Source organism: Trachinotus anak, unplaced genomic scaffold (genome assembly GCF_046630095.1).
Source record: "Trachinotus anak isolate AG129_WGS33_773 ecotype Australia unplaced genomic scaffold, CSIRO_AGI_Tana_v1 ptg000002l, whole genome shotgun sequence".
Taxonomy (NCBI): Eukaryota; Metazoa; Chordata; class Actinopteri; order Carangiformes; family Carangidae; genus Trachinotus; species Trachinotus anak.
The window spans coordinates 28,255,660-28,275,216 of NW_027273853.1; the positions used below are offsets into that span (position 1 = coordinate 28,255,660).

The 19,557-nt window shown below is 43.1% G+C and overlaps 1 protein-coding gene across 1 annotated transcript in view; it reads right to left on the reverse strand.

The window, feature by feature from the left end:
* Positions 1-534: 534 nt before the first annotated feature.
* The window catches only part of ankrd27 (ankyrin repeat domain 27 (VPS9 domain)), a 31,254-nt gene continuing 12,231 nt past the window's right edge, over positions 535-19,557 (reverse strand). Inside the window, exons 6-28 of the mRNA XM_071460447.1 lie at positions 18,908-18,961; positions 17,877-17,942; positions 17,066-17,142; positions 15,917-16,038; positions 14,585-14,663; positions 13,545-13,677; positions 13,355-13,447; positions 13,028-13,149; positions 12,361-12,443; positions 12,139-12,254; positions 11,293-11,385; positions 10,650-10,847; positions 9,942-10,001; positions 8,984-9,100; positions 8,603-8,647; positions 8,387-8,503; positions 7,417-7,611; positions 5,642-5,761; positions 4,986-5,159; positions 4,597-4,690; positions 4,424-4,502; positions 4,268-4,331; positions 535-4,083 (exon numbers count right to left, since the gene is read on the reverse strand). Of these exons, the coding sequence (XP_071316548.1) occupies positions 3,490-4,083; positions 4,268-4,331; positions 4,424-4,502; positions 4,597-4,690; positions 4,986-5,159; positions 5,642-5,761; positions 7,417-7,611; positions 8,387-8,503; positions 8,603-8,647; positions 8,984-9,100; positions 9,942-10,001; positions 10,650-10,847; positions 11,293-11,385; positions 12,139-12,254; positions 12,361-12,443; positions 13,028-13,149; positions 13,355-13,447; positions 13,545-13,677; positions 14,585-14,663; positions 15,917-16,038; positions 17,066-17,142; positions 17,877-17,942; positions 18,908-18,961 (2,895 nt within the window). The 3' untranslated portion in view covers positions 535-3,489. The remainder of the gene's footprint in view (positions 4,084-4,267; positions 4,332-4,423; positions 4,503-4,596; positions 4,691-4,985; positions 5,160-5,641; positions 5,762-7,416; positions 7,612-8,386; positions 8,504-8,602; positions 8,648-8,983; positions 9,101-9,941; positions 10,002-10,649; positions 10,848-11,292; positions 11,386-12,138; positions 12,255-12,360; positions 12,444-13,027; positions 13,150-13,354; positions 13,448-13,544; positions 13,678-14,584; positions 14,664-15,916; positions 16,039-17,065; positions 17,143-17,876; positions 17,943-18,907; positions 18,962-19,557) is intronic.

The following is a 19,557-nucleotide window of genomic DNA, read 5'->3' on the forward strand; positions in this document are numbered from 1 at the left end:
GTTTGAATGCACATTAGTTATTTCTTGTTTTTGATTATATTTTCAGATATAAACCCAAATGTAGACTATTTGCAGAAATTACAATTTACAAATGTTCCCTAAATGCCTCACATGTAGGCAATGGGTAGATGCTAGCTACAGCACACATTATCAGGGGCTCCTCTCAGGGGGGGTTGGGGCAGCAGCAGTGCTCTGCATAGCGTCTTTATGGGTCTTTATAGTTGTCATTGCAAAATGTGCCAATATTAGGGGCCATCAGGGGCCTTTTTCCCCCTTGGTGGCCCAAAGCATTTGCTTGGTTTGCCTCTCCTGATGGTGCTAAACTGAAAACATGATTTTACTGTTGATCATCTCTGAATGGATGATCACAACAGGTGGTCTCCTTATTATAACCCAAATAAAAGAATATAAAAATTAAAAATCAAAATGTTTTCAGTTACTTGTTACCACAGAAATATTGTCTGATTACATAAAAAAACAAAACAAAAAAAAAAAAAACAGCAGTGATAAAGACATAACTCGTCTAAATGATAATTAAAATCAAAATCATGGGTTTATTATGGGTTATTTGGGTGTGAATTAAATAAGGCACATTCACATCATCTTTAAACATCCAAACCAGGAAATAAAAACAGGTACAAAAATAATTAAGACTTGACCTTATAGTGGGTTTGACATCGTTTCAGTCTGAATGAGCCACAAAGACGAAGCAGACGGGCGGAGGGAGACATGAATGTGGACAGTAACACTGACAGTTATACAGTACTTCTTACTTCATTAGGGTGTAATACACTTGTCTTAAATAAGGTTATAGATCTACTGATGTTAAAGGACCAGGCTGCTGGTTTTGCTGTTTCACCTCATCGCAGGTAACATTCACAACCATCTGTTTTAATGTGTTTGTGGATCAGTGTGATGCAGGCAGCAGCTGGTTGCATTTCAGTTCAGCATCTTATAAACATCAGCTGACAGAGACTTGAAACTTGCTTCAGGAGGATAAAACCATCAACACTGGACAACATAAATACTTTTTTTTTTTTTTCAGTATCAATCTCTTGCTCATCATGATATCAGTCAGTGTGATTAACTGTTCTGCATTAGAATGACATGACCAGACTCTTCACACACGTAGAACCTAACTTTTATCACATTCGTCTGTTTTTAAACAACAGTTTATGATATACATGATATGACTTCACTATCACAATACAATTCCACATAAAACTGGTAAAATTTATAATATTGACTCGGGCCTCAATCAGTCACTTTCATTTATCAGACCCTTTAAAGCGCCATCCAGTCTACTTGTGATGTCACAGCAAAGCAGTCTCGGCCATGCCCCAAACCCCGCCCACCTGGACCCACCATTAAAAGTGAGATGGTTTTCAGTTCTTAAAACTGTAAATAAATCCTCTTATGAATACCAACACTTCAACTAAAACACAAGAAAAGCATAAAATATGGACCTTTAATAAATAACACAAGGTTTCTTTTCTGTTGCTGTGATCTGCAGCAAGTTTCAAGTCTCTGCAAGTTGATTTTCATAGAAATAAATCACAATGAATGAAATGAATCTGAACTCTGAGTGGGCAGTGATGTAAAATAAGTTTTAATCAGTGGATGAGGAGTACGCAGAAGCAGCGGTGTGATCCTTTAACTTGCTCCATGTCTGAAGAAAACACATTCTAACATTCAGGAGAAGGTGAACCTCTCTGAACACGCGACACACAACCATCTACAACGGTCATAAATAAAATAAAATCATCCTATTAAAACAGAAAATTGAGTTATATGATGTTAAACTGCGGGCAAACCAGTCAACCTGTAAACCCACTTTAAACTGAAATCAATAACAGCGAGTAAAGTAACGTGTTCTTCAAATGAAGTCTGGTGCTCGGGTCAGAGCGAGTCTAGTGGTTTTAAATAAAAGGAAAGAAACAACATTCGAACAGTATGAAGCTAAAATCAGGTCAGTTTGCTTCCCTTTTTGTTTTTGTGAAGGCTAGAAGAGGAAAGTGCTTCAAACTCAGGTGGGAGGAGGAAGGGGAGGAGGAGATACAGGAGCTGCTGAGACCAAATGTGGGAGCAACCCTGAAGTCTGTTGACATCACCACCAACATGTGAGCTGCCAAAGTCACGATGAAACTATACACGAGCAGAACCCGTTAAATCTGCTCCTGAAACAGTACGCTGAGGAGACGATCGTTAAACCTGATTGGAAGATTTCAGACAATCAGGATGAACCTCAGAGTTTTCCTCTCATGTGTGAAGTGATTTAAATTTGTCTTCTATGAGTTTAGTTGTGTCGGGACAACAGGAGCAGCCCTGCAGCTGAGCTAACCTGCTGCCAACGATGACAGGGAGGAACTGTGAGACATTTAAAAGGTCAATTCGCCCAAATTACAAACATATTTGATGACTTCACCTGCACAGACAGTGGTTTTGTCTCCTTTGTTTTCAGGCTGAGTCTCTGTCACCTTAGTACAGTGCAGGTGAATAGGATTCACTCTGTGAAGATCACACACATTTGTGGTCACTGAACTGGGTTGGATGAGCCGCAGCTCTGACTGAGAGGAGTTTTATTTTTAACTGCTTTCCACCAGAGGAACAGGCCTCAAACAGAACAGAACAGGATCAAACTGATGAATCTGTTTGTGACATGAATGGTGTCATTGTGTTTCATCTCAATGGTGGAAACAGAGAACATAACTGTCGCTGCGATGACTTGTCCACTTATTATTCAAACTGGACTCTGTGAATCTGAAACTGTCACAATTCAGGGGCCACATCCTTCAGAGGCTGAATGTGAAGACTGATGACATCACAGCGGCGCGACTAGGCCGTCTTATTTCAAAGGCTCCTTCAAATGTGGCCTTGGGTGCTCCAATGGTTGGATCCTTCATGGCCCAGCCTTTCCCAGGATTCAATATATGAGTAAACAACACAGGCAGAGAGCTGAGGATCACACTGTTAAATGTAAGGATTGGGTTTCAGCTCAGTTCAACAGTTAATGGTACAACTGTTTGTACAGTTCGGTCTTCATAGACCAGTCCTCTGAAGGATGCGGCTCCTGAAGTGGGACACAGCTGTTGTCTCACTGGTACGTGAAACAACAACACAGGACCTTGTGTTACTTAAATACAGGGCTGATTTTGGTGTGTTTGTGTTGGAGTGGTAGGTGGAATAAAACCAGCCTGCACAGAGGAAGTGTGTAAGAAAATATGTTTTTTTTTGTAATATGAGTGAAGTGACTCGTGTGTTGTTTCTGTAAAATAAAAACTGTGGGAGGTTTTCAGCTCTGTTCGGGAACTCGAGGAATCAGTTTGACTTCAGTGGGTATTTTTCCACACACTGAGTCTGAGTCACTGAGTCAGTGTGTTTTTTTTTTTCCTTTTGGCAAACATTACGTTTTTATTCTACACTGAGCGGTTCCTGAAAGTCCTCTTCAACCTGTGTGTGGTTGCTCTGCAGGACTCCCACGACGTCTCCTCACTGCCTCCACTCTGCTCTCACTTCTGGTGTCTGGTTGGTGTCTCCTGGATCACCTCCACCTGATTGGGTGGGGGAGGGGAGGTCAGCAGGGTGGGTGGGATTGGAGTTCCCATCCTTGCTGTCTGACTGCGAGGACTCGGCGTAGATGTGAGGCTGGGTCTGGAGGTCACATGACGCCTCCAATGGTCCGTTTACAGGGCGGAGACTTTGGCTGTTGGCGTCAGAGGGCTCGTCAGACTCGTGGTTGGTGAGGACGTGTGTGGGAGGGGCTTCAAATGAATTATCAGCATAAGAGGAAGCATTTGACGGCGGGGAGGGCGAGGTCTTGCTCCCGGGGCTGCAGCTGGAGTCATCGGTGGAGTGTGTTTCGTTGACTTCCGCCTGTGTGTCGTCCGGATCTCTGGACGTCTGAACGTCTGTGTCCAGAGTGTGTTTACACTGCAGCCGCTCCGGTGCACGTTCTCCAGAGTCCAGGGTGTGACAGCGACCCAGGGGCCGCTCTCTCAGCCGGGGCCCAGAGTCAAGGCCTCCTGAGGGGCTGCTGACCTCCACCGTCTCCCCTCGCCTCAACCTCCTCCTGTCTGGATTCACCTGCAGAGAAAAACTGAGGTCAGGTCATAAAGACGATGAAGTTGGAGAGCAGGGGGCTGCCAGTCCCTGGACCTCTAACTCTGTCTGAACGAAGATTCAGCTCTGCGTTAAAGTCGCAACAAAACATATAAAAATACTAAAAACGCTATGACATCAGGGACTGGAACAGCACGGGGCTGTGTACCTGGTTGAGGGGTGGTGAACACCTGGGTGGAGGACCAGAGGAACCTTTCTTCATCTGCTGAATCCTGAAATAAAGCACATTTTTTAAAAAATGGAAAAAAAAGTTGAAACAAGCGCTTCCAACAACTAAGCATCTACACACCTCCCCCTTGTTTACCTGCTGATGGACTGAGCCAGTTTCTGTTTCCGGCCGTTGGAGTGGTCCTGCAGCCTCAGACGCTGCACGAACGAATGAGCTGCAGATGAAATCCTGATTAACGGCTGAAACAAGACTGTGATTTCTGACAACTTAGACAAGGACTCTGTGAAAGGACCAAACTCTAACATTACCAAGAGCTCCTTTGGGCACAGAGAGGAGTTTGATTGGTTCAGCATCGGGGGAAAGTCCGGACGCCTTCTGCAGAGCTCTCAAGATCTCAGTGTTCTGTAGAAGAAAACAGAAACTAGTTTTACTGCTGCTGTTATTTTTTCTAATCCTGCTTCACTAACAAGGCTTTGCTGCACATTGATCCTACAACCAATTTAAAGTCTAAAGAGCAGGTTAGCACAGAAATCTACACACTGTAAATATGTACATCTAGTTTATATAAATACTTTGAATACACGTCCAGCATATTGAACCTTTTCAGTGTCACAGGCCTCTGACAGACAGTTTAGATATTAGATGTTTAGCTGTAAGTGCCAGCCTCTCCGGGCCCTGCAGTGTCCAGCAGGATCACCTTGCCGCCCAGCTCGTAGGCGCAGTCCAGTGGCGTCCTCTGCCTCTTGTTCCTGAGACCGGGTGAGGCTCCACCCCTCAGCAGCAGCTCCACCAGCGCCTGGTGTCCGCCCCGCACCGCCTCGTGCAGAGCCGTGTTCCCCTGAAGGTTCGCCATGTTCACCAGCGCGTTGCTCTGCACGGACATGAAAACTAATTAAACATCTTGTAGAAACTGTCTTTTGCCTTTGTCTTGTTACAGTGACTCTGTGTCATTCAGTGTTGTCTTTTAATGTTGATGTTCCTTATGGCTTCAGACATGGTGGGACATTTATGGAGAGAGATGTGATGTCCAAACATCATGGATGAAAACTGGGCGAGATATAAGGAGACTGTTGGTCAGATTATTCCTGCGGCTGTACGAGTTTTTTGTTGTTGTTTTTTTTAACTTTTTTTTTGCTTGTGGGGGAAAATATTTTTTATTGACTGATCTGATGTGAGAAGAATCTCTGCACCAGCTTCATATTTTTCACATTTGCTCCTTCACTCTCAGCCTTTACTTTACTCTTTTTTAAAAGATGGAAAGTTGGGGAGAGATTCGAGCCGCTGCTCGACCAGGTGAGCCACTGAGCGACCACCGTGATGTTTACATCATGGTGCTTATTCAGATGCGTTTACCTGCAGCAGGGTGGTGACCGTCTCCAGGTTCCCACAGAGACAGGCGTTTATCAGAGGTGTGTTGCCATAGTGATCCTTCTTATTCAGTTTGGCGTTGCACTCCAGCAGAAACCTCACCACCTGCACACATCAAGGAGAAAACACACATAAACATGTACACACACACACAGTTACTTCATCATGTGGAGGGTAATGAACACAAAATGATTCACAGCAACGAAACTTTAAATAATTATGATCCTCATTATTATAATTATTGCTGCAGTTACTGTCACTTGGTGGGCCCTCCCCTTGAGCTCTCGCTCTCGCTCGCTCTCTCTCTCCCTCTCCCTCCCCCTCCCCGGTCGAGGCTGGTGGCCGCCCACCCTGAGTTCGGTCTAGACCTGCTCTGTTTGAAAAGTGCCTTGAGATAACTTCTGCTCCAAGAGAAGCTGTCAGTAAGATTGTTGTTCAGACTCCAAACTGACACAGTTTCACTCTGAGTAAATTAAAAGTAAGACACAGTAAACCTCTGAAAGGCTGCTGATGTTTTATATTCGTCTCATTTTCAGCAAATTCCATAAAAAAAAAAACAAAACCAATCATAAGTTGGTCCATAGTCCTTCTGTACTGTGTCTGTGACTTCAGCTCGAAGCCCACTGGTTCCCACTGAAGGCTTTAAATCTTTAATTTAAAGTGAAAAACACCTCACTGTGAAAAAGACAAACAGGAGGAAACAGCACATTCATGGGGACGATTTAATGCAGCGGATTAATCCACATTTGCTGCTGTAGTGAGTATTTACAGCAGCAGGACGGTGTGTGTGTGTGTGTGTGTGTGTGTGTGTGTGTGTGTGTGTGTGTGACTGAGTCTAAATGAACTACAGTGTGTGTTCATGGTGATGAAGGATCATGTCACTCAGTGTGTCTCACTGATGCGTTTTTAATAGTTTCTGGAAACAGTGGAGCTCTGAGGCTCAGAGCTTCAGATACAACAGACGCAGCTCTGGTCAGTGGGAAACATTCAGAGTTGGTTTAACAAACCACAAGGTGGCACCAAAGAACCAGGCAGAGTGACGTGAGCGCTGTGGCTGACCCACTTCAGCACATCACGCCACTGTAAACATTTTTATTTTTATCACTACAGGGACACAGCACTGTGACCTCCACCAGGAAACCTGCTGCCTGAGAGAGCACAGAGGCTGACGCTGCCTCCATCTTTGGTTCATTTTCATAAAGATTAAATAACGTTATAACCCTGTCAGCTGATCTTTGCAGGGTAAACAGTCAATTTAGAGACTGTCACAGGTTAATTATTTCTTGGATGGACTGAAAGTGAAACGATGTGAGGATGAACACTGATAAATGTATCTACTGCCAGAGATTCAGTTCTGTTTGTGCAGAGACAGACAATAAATAACTGTTTATTATTGTGAATGAATGAATGACAGAGTGATTTTAAGAATAAAAGAATAAACCCACATATTTACTGTGAGAAGTAGGAAAAGCCTTCATCACAAAACCATTAAAGGTCCCATGTTTTACACTTTTCCTGTGTTTTATTTGAAGTTTGTTTACATCATTTCTCTGTGGACTGAGGCTTTGATACTTTCACAGTATTAATATAGAACCTAGACCTGCTTTATAATTACAAACACATGGACATCTACCTTTAGACTGTGTGGAGCTTTAAAAACACAAACAGCTGGATCAACATTGACACAAAACACTGTCGCTCTGTATGCTGTACTAATCTGAACCACTTCCTGTCCCGGTTTGCTCCCGTTTTGCTCCTACCTGGATGTGGCTGTTCTGGCTGGCCAGGTGAAGCGGTGTGGCACTCTGGTTGGTGCGGGCGTTGACGTTGGCTCCGTGGCGGACCAGCAGGGCGGCCAGCGCCGAGTGGCCGTGCAGGGCGGCGACGTGGAGCGGCGTGAAGCCATCAACGTTAGAGCTGTTGACGCCGAGAGCTCCGGCCTGGAGAACAGACAACTGCAACACACAAAGAGGACAGAGGATCAGACGTGGACGCCTGTGACTGAAGTCATGTTTCATGTCCTTTGTGTAGTACTTTTCAGTTTTATGTAGTACTCATGGTAAGTTATTATACATAATGTAACATTTTTGTATTAAGTATCACAGTGTTTCTATATGTAGTAGTTTCTATATGATAAATTATACACTGATCTGTTGCAACATTAAAACCAGTGTGAATGTAGGGTCCAGAAGTCTGAGACCAGTCGCTGCCATTAAACCATTGCAGAAGAAGATGAGGTCATTAAAGCTCCACAGTCTAAAGGTAGATGTCCATGTGTTTGTGATTATAAAGCAGGTCCAGGTTCTATATTAATACTGTGAAAGTATCAAAGCCTCAGTCCACAGAGAAATGCACACAGCCTGTATTCAGAAACTGAGCCTTAAAACCAGCCGTCAGGACTTCTGGAACTTTGTGATGTCACAACAAAGCGGTCACTGCTCTCAGCCATGCCCCAAGTCCACCCCACCTGCAGGAGTGTTTACCTGAAATCTGCTATACTTTTATTCTATCACTCAGAAAACAGTCAGCCAATCAGAAGCGAGACTCAGATCCTCTCTTCTGATTGGCTGACTGACCTGTTATTACTAGAGCTCCAGAGAGAAGCCTGAGAGAGGAGATGTAAAACTACACTGAGATGGTTTTTGGTTTTTAAAACTACAGATGTATCTATAAACACTTGCACTGCTGAGAAACGCTGACGTGTGATTTGTTTCTGAGGAGCTGTCCGACCTTCTGGGTGGGAGCGCAGTTTGGACACTGACACAGCGGGTGGCAGAGCAGAGCCTCGGACCGAATTTCTCCTTCATCTTCCTCTTCCTCATCCATCCACTCCAACAGGTAACGCACCTGAAACACACACACACACACACAGATGAAAACAGTGCCTCTCCAGAGCAGGGTGTTCAGATGTTAATGTGATGTGACTTCTGCTGTTTATCTTCTCACCATCTCCACGTCACCATCTGCCACAGCACGCAGCAGCTTCTCCACCTGCCAATCACACAAACACACACAGCGTCGGTTGGCATGGAAACAGAAGCAGCGTACTACCTCTACAGCTTCTTCTTCTTCTTCTGTCGTATAAGGAACTACTTCAGCTTCAGTATTACAACCACAGAAGAAGAATGGAAGAGGCCTCAGCTGGTTTGACTGAAAATATTGGTTATTTATTTGTATCCCTGTTACCTGTTGCCACACCAACAGGGTTATGGAGCAGCTACAATAAAGTATTCCCATTGTCACTTGTCTAGTTACGTGATGAGGCTTGTTAGGACTTCGGAGTGTTTCCTTCAGCATTCCCATCAGCATGTTACTGCTCTCACTCACCTCTCTGTGTCTGACCCGTTCTCCCTCTGGTTTGGCCTCGGAGCCCAGAGAGGAGGTGCTGGAGATGGAGGAGCGCCGGCTGCTGCAGTTTGAAGCCAGAGGCGAGCGACTGGGAGACTGGAGGAGGAGGAGGAAGATGAGGAGGAGGAGGGGCAGAGGGAATGATAAAAATGTGGTTGTGATACCAAATGCTAGACATGCAAAAACTGGTCCTGTTCCATGTTGAGGAACAAAGATGTGAATTAAACTCTGCGTCACACAAAGTTTCACACAAGTTTCTGTGAGGAAAGAAACGCTGCTGGAGCATTTTTACAAAACAAACAAACAAACAAAAAAACAACGAGTTTACATGTTGCACTGTTGTACCTGATCCTGCCTCTTTCTACTGGATCAATGAACAAGTTTCATATTACAACCACTGATGGAAGGATTTTTCTATTGAAGCAATGAAAGGCAACTGAAATGACAAAAAAAAAAATGATCCTGGCAAAAAAAAAAAAAAAAAAAAAAAGAGAAAATGAGAAAAAAATATTTTGTCTGTTTTTCTTTCTTCCCAGCATTTCAAGGCTTCTGTAGATTAATGTATTTTTTTCTAAAAACAAGTAAGAAAAAAACTTGTGTGTGAATGTTTCTGCACTAGAATTATGAAACTTTGAAACATATGATTTAAAAAAATACTTTATGGACTTTGGATTTTGAAATAATCTTTTTATTTCCAACAAAGTCATATAAAATTGAACTTGAAGTATCCCAACATCATACTGAGCTTCTCTCTGTCCCACCACTGGTTACAAAACATAAAACCCAGCATCTCTCTCACCTGCTGCTTTAATGAGTTCTGTGTCTAAACTGAAATGTTTATGTAGTACTTAGAATTTGTTGCTTATCAACTTTGGATTCTGTGACCTTTGACCCTTCAAGTTTACAGGCTGGAGACATGCGAGTAGATCAGACTCACATCAACTCTGCTGCTGCTGCGCTGACGGCTGCTCTGAGTTGACTGCAACAACATCAGGATCTACGGGAAAATACACACACACACACACACACACACACACACCTCAGCACATATTTTCAAGCAGGAGAAACATGTTTCAGCTTCTGTAATGCGTAGTTCAGCTGCTCTGAGGTCAGATTCAGAGCAGACAGACTGAAGTTGACTCTCCTGTAAGAGGATCAGTGGGCTCTGTTCCCACGACCCAGCCACTCTAACACCTTCTGTTCCTGGAAACAACAGCAGCTGATCAGATTAGCTGAACTACAGGACTCATGACATGAACACAATGTCAGCTGGATGGAGTGAGCGGGGTTCTGATTCTTTCTTTCCTTCCATTGGCTGTGACCAGCTGCTTGTATGAGTGACTCTGTCCCTCAGTTCTCACAGTTAACAAACTTGACTGCTCAGGTAGTGATGCAGGAAACTGCTCCAAAGACTGGTGCAGTATGAGAGTTTAACCGTGTCAGATTCAGCTGTTAAAGCTAAAGTTTCTCATATTAGTCAAAGAGTTGGCAGAGTTTGTCTCAGATCCCAAAAAAACAGTCAAATCAGTCTTTTGTGTTTGTTCTTTTGCAGAAAAACATTTATTTTAGTTCAAGAGTCTGGATTTGAACTACAGAACAGTTGTGTATTGACCCAGCTGGTCCCGTCTCTGTGTGTGTTGATCACCTTGGAGTTGAGCGCACACTGCAGCGGCGACTCTTTGTTCTTGTTGGGGATGTTGGTAATGGCTCCGTTCTCCAGCAGCACCTGGATGATTCCCTCGTAGCCCCATCGAGCCGCCATGTGCAGCGCCGTGTCGCCTTTATCGTTTTGCAGGTCCAGACGGCACATTTGGACGTCGTAGTACACCAAGGCCTTCACACACTTAAACACAACACACACAACCACCGTCATTCCCCGGAAATCAAAAGAAGAGTGATTGTTTCTTTCTACACGCTGCAGGTCTGTAGTTGACAGTTATTTTATTACAGTTTTCATTAAGTGATTACTGCTTCATCTATAAAAGTAAAAACTGACACCATTGCAAGTTACCAAAGAATTTACAAAATGAAAAACTGTTAAAAATTCAATTGTAATGATGTAAAAAAACAAACTTTTAATTTATTGACTAGAAAATGATAAAAAACAAAACTCTGCCACACTCTGCTCAGTTTAACCTCTAAAATGTTGAACTGCTCACAGTTCATAGTGAGGTATCGGATGGTGCGGAGCAGCCTATGCATACCGCTGTAGATGAAGGGTTATGCTGAGCTGATGAATAAATGAGATGAATGGATTGGGCAGGTTTCTGGTTCAGAGTATGACTCACGTCCTCGTGTCCGTACATGCAGGCGAGGTGCAGCGGTGTGTTGCCGTTGTTGTCCTGAGCGTCTGTGTTGGCTTTGTAGTGCAGCAGCAGCAGCTAGTGCACAGAAAGTACATTGTTCATTTTGATGCATGATATAATATATAGTATCACTGATATATATTGTTATTGCCTTTGTTTTCTAATAGTAATATAAATTAACCTGTGTATAACTTTATTCACCCTTCTTTACACCCTGATGCAGCAGAAGCAGAGATATTGTCTTTTTTATTACACACAACCTGCTGCCTACATTACCCACAATGCAACTTGAGCGCTGACAGTTTGTTGAAATGTATGGGGTGTGTTATGCTAGAAGCAGCTGATGTATCCTGAGATTGGGGGTGGGGGTTCATCCGTTCTTCTGCATCTTCTGTACGTCACCTGTTGTAACACCTCATTTCCCCCCAGAGATCAATAAACAATAATCTATTCTTATCTTCTTTAGCTTTTCTATTTGCACAGTCATTTTTATTTCCCTGTTAATCTTATTTGATTCAATTTTTTAATATTTTTATCTTATGGTATTATTTTTTTCTTTTTTATTGTTCTTTCTTTTATATCTCACCTTGCTTTATGTTGTAACTTCCCCTTTATAAGTTTCATTTTTGCACTGTGGTATCATATAGTAAAAATAACCTTTATTCATGTTGTCATAACCTCTGCTTTCTCTAGGGACTCAGGTTTAAATATTCTATCTGTATACAGAAGTTCTTTTCATATAACATTTTTATGCACACACAAACACACACACACACACAAATAAACACTGTGCTGTAGGAATGAGCACGTGTGTCCATGCGTGCTCACCGTGACTCCCTGGTACCCCCGTTGGCAGGCCAGGTGCAGCGGTGTGAGGGCGTGGTAGTCCGTGGCGTTGACCGGTGCCCCTTTACACACCAGCAGGTCTATCAGCTGGGCCTGGCCTGACACACACACACACACACACAGGTTGGTTTATTGGTTTTACAGGTACATTAGGGCTCACATTGCTCCCATGCTTCATCCCTCTGTACGTTAGCAGCTGCTCACCACAGATAGCAGCGACGTGCAGTGGAGTGTAACCTCGATCGTCTCTGGAGAACGGCGTGACGATGGATGGGTCGTTCAGCCGCCTGCAACAGAACAACAGGTTCATGAACAAGCTGTGAAGTCACACGCTGCTCACAGTTTTCTCAGTGTGATGTCAAATATTTAAATGCCAATTTAACTTATGTCCCCTGTAGCCATCTGCAAATGATGCTTAAAGGTTCAGTGTTTTACACTTTTCCTGTGTTTCATTTGAAGTGTTGATATACATACAAAAAAAATATATTTCAGGTAAACACTCAGAGAAAACAAATCCTGCACGTTACACAGTTAAAAGTAAGCAAAATGGCAAAAACACACTTTGAATGTTTCTGTTTGTATTGAAGTGAGAAGTGAAATCAGCACAGAGCTTTTGTTTCCTGATTCACAGCTCTGATGCAACAAAAATTGAGAAAAGGGGAAATGAATCTTGAGTAGAAATATGAGTAGTAAAGAAAACAGAAGTCGGGAGGGGGGTTGGGGTTCCTGGAAAAATGTGTGTGCAGTGGTAGGACTTGTACTGGTATTTTGTGAGTCACCAGTATCTGGTTTAAACTGCTGTCTGCCTCACAGGCCTGGTTCAGGGTAAAGTCTGAGTTAGGGTCGGGTTCAGGTCTGTGTGGATGCTGACCCGGACAGCTGGAGGTCACAGAGGTCACAGGAGCAGAGGGGATGACACATCCTGACGTCCTCATCGCTCTCTCCTTCACTCAGCAGGCGCTCAACCTCGGCCTCGCTTCCATTTGCTATGTGCTAAATCACAAACACACATACATGAAGAATTAACACAACATCAATTCTTACTTACTGCAAACCGAGGCCCCAACAATGACTCAAACTCCTAAACCACATTTTTAATACCACACATTTTTCACAGTTTGGTGAACTAATGAGTCTCTGGTGGGCCGTAGCAGCTGCTGAGAGCTGCAGAGAGGCGGCTCGGTTTCCTGCAGCTCACCTCAAACAGACAGTGGATGGGCGTGGCGGCGCTCTCACACAACAACCTCATCCTCTCTTTGAACAACGCTTTGTCGTTCAGCTCACCTGAGCCCTGTAGGGACAGAAACAACCAACCATCGGTCAATATGAAATACTGCTGAGATATAGCACTGTGTGTCTGTCTCTGTGTGTGTGTGTGTGTCTCTCACAGAGTGTGTGTCCTGCAGCTTCCCCAGGTTGATGTACTCCACTGCAGCCTCGAAGGTGCTCAGACAGTAGCTGAGCTCATCTTTACTGGAGTGGCTGAAGCAGAAGTTCCTGATGTAGCTCAGGTTGGCCATCCTGAACACAAACAACAAGGTAACCTGCACAGCTGCTGGAAAACGTTCCCCCCATCAACCTCGACCCGTTACTCAGGTGTAGAAATCACAAATCCAGATTATGTTTTGTCCTCTGCAGATTAAATTTATTGATGCTGACGGATATTTAACAGGAGGTTAAACAGGAAACATCATGTGGATGAGGAACCATGAGATGTTGTCTTTATGTTTTACCCTGCCTGTTACCTTTAGTAGTTTCACTGCTCTATAGCTGAGACTGAAGCTAAAAAAGAGTTTGTTGTTGTAAGCATTGGAGCCAACCAGGAAGCAATTAAAGGTCCATGTTTTAACTTCTTCTGTGTTTTCTCTGAAGTGTTGATCTCCATTAGAAGATATATTTGTGGTTTAAGAACCAAAAACCATCTCAGTGTAGTTTTACATATCCTCTCTCGGGCTTCTCTCTGGAGCTCTAGAAACAACAGGTCAGTCAGCCAATCAGAGGAGAGGATCTGAGGGTCTGATAAAAATATACCAGATTTCACTTTAAACACTTGAGAAAGGAGATGACATTGTGACATCACAAAGTTCCAGAAGTCCTGACGGCTGGTTTTAAGGCGGACTAAACTACATTTGTGATTGATGTTCTCTCCTGTTTTTTTTTTTTTATGCGTTTCTGCTCTTTAGGTTCATTTTAGTCAAACTGTTGACACACAAACATGTGGTGTGATTAATTAATTAATAGGACAAACTCGTTCATAGTGTCTCATCACCATGACAGCTGAGTTAACAGCAACATCACTTCTCTCACTTTCAGATTTTATATTTCAGTTTCCCTCCACATGACAGACTCATGCAGTTCACAAACTCCACAACAACTTCTCAACAAACCACAAGGTCAAAGGTCACAGCGACTCATCCTCACAGCTCACCAGTTGGGGATCTCCGTCTTCACCAGCAGGTAGAGGATGACAGAGAGCAGGTCGTCTGCACTCACGGCCTCGATGCTGACTGCAGGGGAAGACACACATTCTGTCAGGTGAAACACTGACAACACAACACAACAACAAGACAACAGAATCATTTTACACGGCGTTCCCTCTGCTGTGTCGTCATGACGCCGACAGCCTGACAGCCTGACAGCCTTCTCCCCTCTGTCCCAACCAAATGACTAAATTGGCCACTTCACAAACATTAATTAGGAGCGGATCGTACCACTCTACGGACTGACAGAGGGGTTGTTGTGGGCCAATAAGTTTGGATTTCCAAAGCAAACTGGACAAACACATTGGAGGCTGACAGAGCAGGTTTTGTTCTGCGTGCTGATCTGATTACAGACAGTGAGAGGATGCTCAGAGATCATGTGGAGTTCAGTCCGCCTGTCCAGAAAAGGTGACTGACGTACACACTGATGGGACCAAATATTAGTCTTTGATGAGGGAAATCCAAGGAAAAGTCCATCATCATTATAAATGAATAGTTACTAAAACAGAAGATAAAACAGATACAATAGAAGTTTCATTAAATTTAATGATATTAGATTCAAAAATGTCCATTTTTTTTCCTGGTGGCTTCAGATTGTTCTGAGGAAGTTTATTTCAGCTGAACTGATCCCGTTTGGCTCCTTTAACTCGAGAATGACTAAAATCCAGCCTGTCAGTTGAACTCAGGGCTGCACAATTTGTCATTCATTTACTGTGATCTCATATTTGGCTTTAGAGTGGATCACCACACTCTCTAGTTTAGTATTTGTTCTGAGCACAGTGTGGGAACCTTTTCCATTTTTATACTGGTGTTGATACAATATTTGAGTTTTGGTACAGTTGTTTTTTTTTAACTTACTTTGAGAATTAGAAACCTGTTCTGTGTTTTCCTGTGAAAAACACAGCAGCTTTAATTTTAGCTGCTCATCAGTTTCCAGTTCTGTGAAGTCTTATGGTGCTTTCAAGTGTTACAGGTGAGAAAGTAACAGAAGAGTTGTGGTTGGTCCATGACTGTTGTGCACTGCGACTGTGGTTGTACTCGTCACTTTCTGAGAAGCATGACTCACCAACACAGATATTAAGTTGTACATTTTCTCTTCGACTCTTCTCTGCTTGATTATTTCTCTCTGTGTATAAATGTGCAACAGAGACCTGTCCACAGGGTTTAGTGACGTGAAGCTCCAGTCTTCAGATTAACAAATTAAAAACAACATCAAAATGAACACACACACACGCACACACACACACACACACACGCATGCACACACACACACAGCATACCGGTGCGTCTGGGGGTGTGGGTGGCGGTCAGGGTGACTCTGCGCAGGCAGAGCAGTTTGAGGAGGGGGGAGGTCTGCTGGTTGAGCTGACTCAGCTCTCTCTTTGCCCGAGACAAGTTTATACTGCAGGAACACAACAGCAGCACAGGTTACAGCTTCAGACAGAAATCAACAGTTACAACATAAACATTAAAGATGTTGCAGCAGTGTAAGAAAGTCACATTTAGTCTGTTTAAGACCATGAATCACTGTCTGACAAGATGTAAATGAAGTTATGAATTATCAGGATGCAGATTGATCTGATCCTGTTCTGGATTCATCTTTAACTTCTTTAGACATTTTTCAAGATGACAAACTGACCTGTGTTTATTTATCTGTTTTAGTACTTTTTAAAATCACTCATATTTCATATATGTATATGTATATGTGTATATATGTGTATATATATATATATATATATATATATACACACATATACATATACACATATACATATATGAAATAAGAAGATAACTATTTTCCAAATACACAAAAGTTTTAAGATTGATTTCCGTCCTTCCAGGCAGCTGCTGTTTTAGTTCTTTTCAAGGAAAATCAACTTGCAGAGACTTGACTCTTATTGTCTTTATCTTTTTGTCAATGTAACGTTATCACATGTTGATTCAGCTGCAAACAGGAAGTGTTGAAATCAACATCTCTCACTGGTCACTGAAGGCTGAGATTAGAGAGACACCTTGGTTATCAAATAATTATATTATTGTACTTTATGTTTCAGGTATAAACGATGCTGCCACTAAAAAACAATTCAAAGGTTTATTTCTCACATGTCAAAGTACAATGTACAGCAAGCAAAGCAGTGAAATGAGGGCCGGACTCAAAAATATGTGATTGAGATATGTGATATTCAATATTATTGATTATGAGCCCAAACCTAGATACACTGTTGTTTGGCAGATGCACATGAGCTCTTGAATGTCCGAGTATTCCTGAACGCACCACCTATATACATCTACATGTTATCTAGTATCTCACTTCAGCAGACAGTCTCTACCAGGAGCATAAAGGAAAGATGCATCCAGTCAGCTCCAGCCTCACAGGTTAAGAGTTTATGACGAGTCGATGCTCTGCAGCTGCAGCGTGTCTAACTGACCTGAACTCAGGTTTCACTCCCAGGTCTTTCTGCTGCAGCTCCTGCAGACTCCTGGTGGTTTTGTTAAAGGCAGCATCCTGTTGACAAGCAGCAGCACAAGCATGAGAGCAGCTCTGCAACACCACCATCAGTCTGAACACATTACTGTCAACACACCGACATGAAAACGCTCATCAACATCAGTTTCCAGTGCATCTTTGATTCATTAATGGGATGTTTTCATCACGGCAACATCAAAGAGAGACAGAAGCAGTGACTGGATAAAGGCATCGCTCTCTGATCTCCTTTAACTCTCGGATTTGTCACCGTCTGAGAAGGTTCATGCATTCCTGGAGTAATTTCACGCTTTAGTGCTTTGATATACTGTGATTTATGGCAGCATGTAACTTGTTGCTTTCAGCTGAGAGGCTGAAGCTTTTAGAAAACAACTGTCACAGCAGGAGAGATTGTGGTCCCCCATCTGAACCCAGCCTCTCCTGGAACTAATGGTCAGTGTGTTTCCTCTGATGGATTCCTCCCTGTATGAGTGATGAACATTGAAGTGGAGGCAGAAAGACACCCACTCGTTAATTTTGATACCAAGACCTGACATTAACTATTTAAGATTTGATTCACTGTAACACACGTTGCTGAATATTTTAAAATGCTTTAAAACAATCAGCCACTTATCCACAAGACGTAGAATAAGTGCAATGAATGCAACAAAAGCAAAACCTGCAAAACAAAATAATTCAATGTCTGTTCTTGTAGAGCACATATTTTCATCACTGAGCGTTGGAGGTGTGGTGGAGTGGTGAGAGCTCAGACCCACCTGGCTGGCTTCAAGCGTTCCCACAAAGTTAAAGATTAAATCATGGATACCATGATGAACATACATCTGTGAAAAAGAAGGAGAAGAACAACAAAGAAGATTTTAGTTCACAGTTCTAAGAAAGCAAAGTCTCGGTGTTGTCAGACACAGGCAGCAGAAATATCAGCAGCTGATTTGTGTTCACAATGACAACAACTTCTATTTCTGTCACTTCTTTTCTTCTACTGACGTTAGCATGCTAACCAGCTAGCCTCAGCCCATTCAGACTTTCGTCACTTTCCGATACCAACTCACTGCAGGGTCCAGTCATATCCTCTGTGCTCAGTGTTGTGTTTCTCTGACCGAAGCTCAGTTTGAAGTCACATTTTCATATTCACTTTTTCCACCTTGGTGGTTTTTTTAGCTCTATATTTGAATCAGATGAAGGATTTCAGTCGTCAGACGTCTGGATCTGAAGTTATCAGAGCAACAAGCTGAGGAAGTGTCAGACAGCTCAGCTCCAGCCAATCAGAGACGTCCTTTCTTGTCCGAATCCAGCTCCAGGTCAAAACCTCCTGAACGTCTGACACTGAAGGATCCAGACCAGGAGAAGACAACAGCTCCCAGGATCCCACGCTACTTCATGACATCAGCAGACACTGTCCTTTTGTTTTGAGGCTCCTAGAGGCAGAGGTTACAGACTCTGCGTTTAAGTCAATAATAGTCCTGCTCCTAATGAGCAAAATTAGCAATGATGCTCAGCCCCTTCACGTGTCTCTGTGTGTCATGTCCCACTGTCCTGCGGTATCATGATGCTCATGTGACTCATCCACTGACCACTACAGTACGAAGTGTAGTGAATGGGTTAAAAGCTGTGCTAACAGGCATATAATCAGATATGTTTGCTATGTATGAGCTTGTGGGATCTCTCTGTTCGTTCCTCAGATGTGGAGGCAGCCTATTAACCTTTAGACTAATTTACCAAAAAAAAAAAAAAAAGAAAGCTGAGGCTTTTATTTTGAAAGACTGGCACAGTGAACGAGTGAACTGACCTCCACCGCCTGTTTGAGTAGAGTCATCTGAAGCTCCTGCTTCGCCAGGATTTTCTGCAGGAAAAACAATGACATCCATCAGCGCAGTAAATGCAGAGAAATGCATTAGTCACCACACAGGATTTGATGCAACTCCTCATATTAGTGTGATTGGGCAGAAAATTGACCAGAGACAAGGCGGGTTTGGGTGAAGACAGTTATGTCACAGATAATCCTGTTAGACTTGTGTCCCAGTTCAGGAGCCGGATCATTCAGAGGACACGGCTCCTGAACACTCCTGCAGATGTGGCTTTGAGAGACTTTTAAAATCACACTGAGGCATTTTTCAAAGATGACACTGACACGGCTGTGGGTCAGGAGTGAGAGCGGGTCGTCACTGAAGTAAAACTGCAAAATTGCCCCCAATGTATCAGCACATGTGAGTGTGCATGTTTGTTAGAGAAGTGCTGCATGTATAGGAAAAATGGGTGAATGTAGTTTCCATTGTAAAGCACTTTGAGTGATGGATAAGATTAGAAAAGCTCAATGTAAGTGCAGACAATTAACATTTATCTCTTATGCACACTACTCTGGTGCAGCTGAGCGCTCACAACGACTCTGAGTTGAATCACCAGTACAGTAATATAATAATAACTGATCTTACAGTAAAA